General features: G+C 42.4%; 1 protein-coding gene across 1 annotated transcript; it reads right to left on the minus strand.

The window, feature by feature from the left end:
• Positions 1-2,102: 2,102 nt before the first annotated feature.
• On the minus strand, positions 2,103-2,998 carry LOC103193498 (olfactory receptor 1G1-like). The gene is given in 2 exon segments (XM_007936734.2): positions 2,103-2,686; positions 2,689-2,998. Coding segments are annotated over 2 exon segments (819 nt in total). The 5' UTR covers positions 2,924-2,998.
• Positions 2,999-3,428: the final 430 nt, after the last annotated feature.

Consider the following 3,428-nt stretch of genomic DNA (forward strand, 5'->3'; position numbering starts at 1 on the left):
ACCCTAAAAATACTTTTACTAACATATTCTCCTTCTGCAAATATTAAGGGAGCTCTGGTAGTGTAGTGTCTAAGGCATTTGACTGCTAACCAGAAGCCTGGCAGTTCAAACCCACCAGCCACTCCTTGGAAGGAAGGTTGGGCAATCTACTTCTGTAGTGATACCGCCTTGGAAACCCAAGTAGTGGTTGTTATGAGTCAGATCCGAATTGATGACACTCAGTTTGGTTTTGGTTTTTGCAAATATTAAAGGTAACAGACTATGAAATATGAAATATAAAAGTGATTTCTTCTCAGAGACTTTCATTGCATTGTTATTTATAATAGTGAAAGCTTAGAAATATCCTAATCACCATCAATAATGAAATGATTGTATAAATCATGGATCTTGGTTGTAATGTAATCATAAAGGTTGAGGGCCAAATATTTATGTAAATTAAATAATAATATGGATACAACTCATCCTATAAGATCAGTAAAAAAAGATATATATAATTGTATCTGCAGTATTTTCTCAACAAAGTAAAAGACAAAAGCAATTAGAAAAACAGAAGACAAATGATGTAATATATTAACAGTGGGGTCTTTAAAAGGAGTTATGATAAATCTTATTTCCATTTCTAATACTTGTTTATATTTTTCAAATGCACTATAATAAGCATGTGTTGTTTTTCAGGAAAGGCAAACAAAAGAAACCTGAATTTTAAAACTGAAGAGTCAAGGACTTGTCATAACTAATGACACTAGTTGCCAGAGTCTTAGGTCTAATCCCAGTTGTGTGATATTGGATCACCCTGATTTATCTGGACCTCATTACCTCCTCTGAAATAATTATTGCTCTCTAATTCCAGTAAATAGGTATCTTCTTGGTTCAGCCTTCTCTGTGTGGAGGTCATTTTCTGTGAATGAATTCTTCCAAGGTTAGGCTTGGAATTGGGGTCTGAAACTCAGAGCTCTTGATCCTCCCTAGGCATTTCTTGTGGGTAGGTGGGTTATTCATAGACCAGGATGATAACTTGAGTTCTTCCTAGAACCCGAGATTTGGTTGAGGTCATTCTTTTGGTTGTTCCCTACTCTATGGTTTGAATTTGCTAGGATATTCATTGTTGTTGTTAGCTGCCATCAAGTTGGGCCTGACTTATGGTGAACCCACATACAATGGAATCAGACTGTTGGGATCCATAGGATTTTAATTGGCTGATTTTTTTTTCCCCTGCAAATATATTGCCAGTCTTTTCTTCCTAGTATGTCTTAGTCTGGAAGCTCCACTGAAACCTGTCCAGCATCACAGAAACGTGCAAACGTCCACTGACTGGTGGGTGGTGGCTGTGCTTAGGTGCACTGACTAGGAATCAAACCTGGATCTCCTGTTTGGCAGGTGAGAATCTGACCCCTGAATCACCACTGCTCACTTGGATATTGTTCTGGTTACCTGGTGCCACTCTGACAGGAATATACCACAAATGGGATGGCTTGAACAAACAAGAGTTTATTCTCTTACAGTTTGGAGGCTCTAGGGACTGGGTGAAAGCCCCTCGACCTTGCGCTTCAGCTCTGCCTCTTGGTCCTGGCCCACTGAAGCTAAAGACATCTCTTCACTCCAGGCAACTAATGGCTGCTGAGGCTAACAAGCCCAAGGTGGACAAATAAAATGGCACAGTCCAGATGTTACCAAACGACACGACAGGCCATTAATTCAAGTCCATTGTAAGTCCCGAGGTCGGCAGAGCATGGCAAGCTGCTGAACAATGACATGGCTACATGCAGGCTTCAAGTGTGCCATAAGCTAGAGAACATTCCCAAAGCTGTTTCTTATATATGGGAAGCAGACCACATACCCAAAGGCAGCTACTCAGCTGCTCCAATACATTCAACCATGGACATAATTACCAATCTTACCATGGGGGAATAACTACATCCAGCTGCCCAGCCACTCAACCAGGCCTAGCCAAGTTGACACACAAACTTTAACTACCACAGATATCTACATCCACCAAATTAAGTAGTGATTGCTGATGTTTCAAAATCACGATGAAGTCCAAGGAGGAAGACATTTTAGCTACTTCTCTGGGGAAGGGCCTTTTACAGGGCAGAGCATTTTCTTCAGCCAAGAAGTCTCCATAAAGCTCCCTTCATGTCCCTGTTCCTCAGGCTGTAGATAAAGGGGTTCAGCATGGGGGTGACCATTGTGTATATCACAGATACAACCATTCCCATATCTGCTGAGTAGGAGGATGAGGGCCGGAAATACACAAGAAAGAGGGTCCCATAGAAGACAGTGAGCACTGACAGGTGGGAGCCACAGGTAGAGAAGATTCTGTTCTTCCCTCCAGAAGAAGGGATCCTGACAATGGTATGGATGATATGGGCGTAAGAGGACAGGACACAGGTGAGAGGAATCATGCCTGAGACAACTGCTTCAGTTAACATTGTGACCTGATAGATATGGGTGTCTGAACAGACAAGTTTTAGAAGTGGGGGTACATCACAGAAAAAGTGTGGAATGGAATGGGAGGCACAGAAAAAGAACTGAGACATCAGGAAAGTAAGTGAGAAGGCCAGGAGGTGGGAACAAAGCCAGGATGCTGCCACCAGCAGCAGGCAACGCTGGGGATGCATGATCATGGTGTAGTGGAGAGGAAGACAGATGGCCACGTAGTGGTCATATGCCATCACAGCCAGTAGGAGTCATCCATCAGGGTCAATGCCATGAAGAAGTACATCTGCACAAGGCACCCGGTGTAGGAGATGGTATAATGTTGTGTCTGGATATTCACTAGCGCCTTTGGGACAATGGTGCAGGTGAAGCAGGTCTCAATGAAGGACAGGTTGGCCAGAAAGAAGTACATGGGTGTGTGGAGGTGTGTGTCAGAGCTGATGGCCAGGATGATGAGCAGGTTCCCCAACAAGGTAACTAAGTACATGACCAGAAAAAGCCCAAAGAGAAGAGGCTGCTGCTCTGGGTGCTCAGAGAAGCCAAGGAGAAGGAAGTCAGAGATGGTGGTTCGATTTCTAATTCCCATTTAAAACAAGACAATTGAAGGAAAAAGTTAGAATATAGAGTATCCAGGAAGTTTATTATTCAAAGACTTTGGTTTGTTTTTCTGTGCTCTATTCAAAGGTCATGGTGTATTTTGGTGACCACATGTAAACATGTACAGCAGTGAGAATCCTGGATGATGATAATTAGAAACATGGATGGGGTGAACTTTGCAATCTAGTTGTCTAATACGTTGTCCTGTAGACCTCCTGGATGAGGTTGAACTGGAGAATAGGTAGGAAGAAACTTCCTTAGTCTTAGTTCCCCTTTCCTTTTAAAATAGGAAAACAACCTATTTCATTGGCTTCTAAAGTTTGGATGAGATAATCTTGGGGATATATGTTGTTGTTGTTGTTGTTAAGTGCCGTTGAGTCGTTTCCGACTCATAG

Source organism: Orycteropus afer, unplaced genomic scaffold, assembly GCF_000298275.1.
Source record: "Orycteropus afer afer isolate SDZICR_OR568_19922 unplaced genomic scaffold, OryAfe1.0 scaffold00037, whole genome shotgun sequence".
Classification (NCBI taxonomy): domain Eukaryota; kingdom Metazoa; phylum Chordata; class Mammalia; order Tubulidentata; family Orycteropodidae; genus Orycteropus; species Orycteropus afer.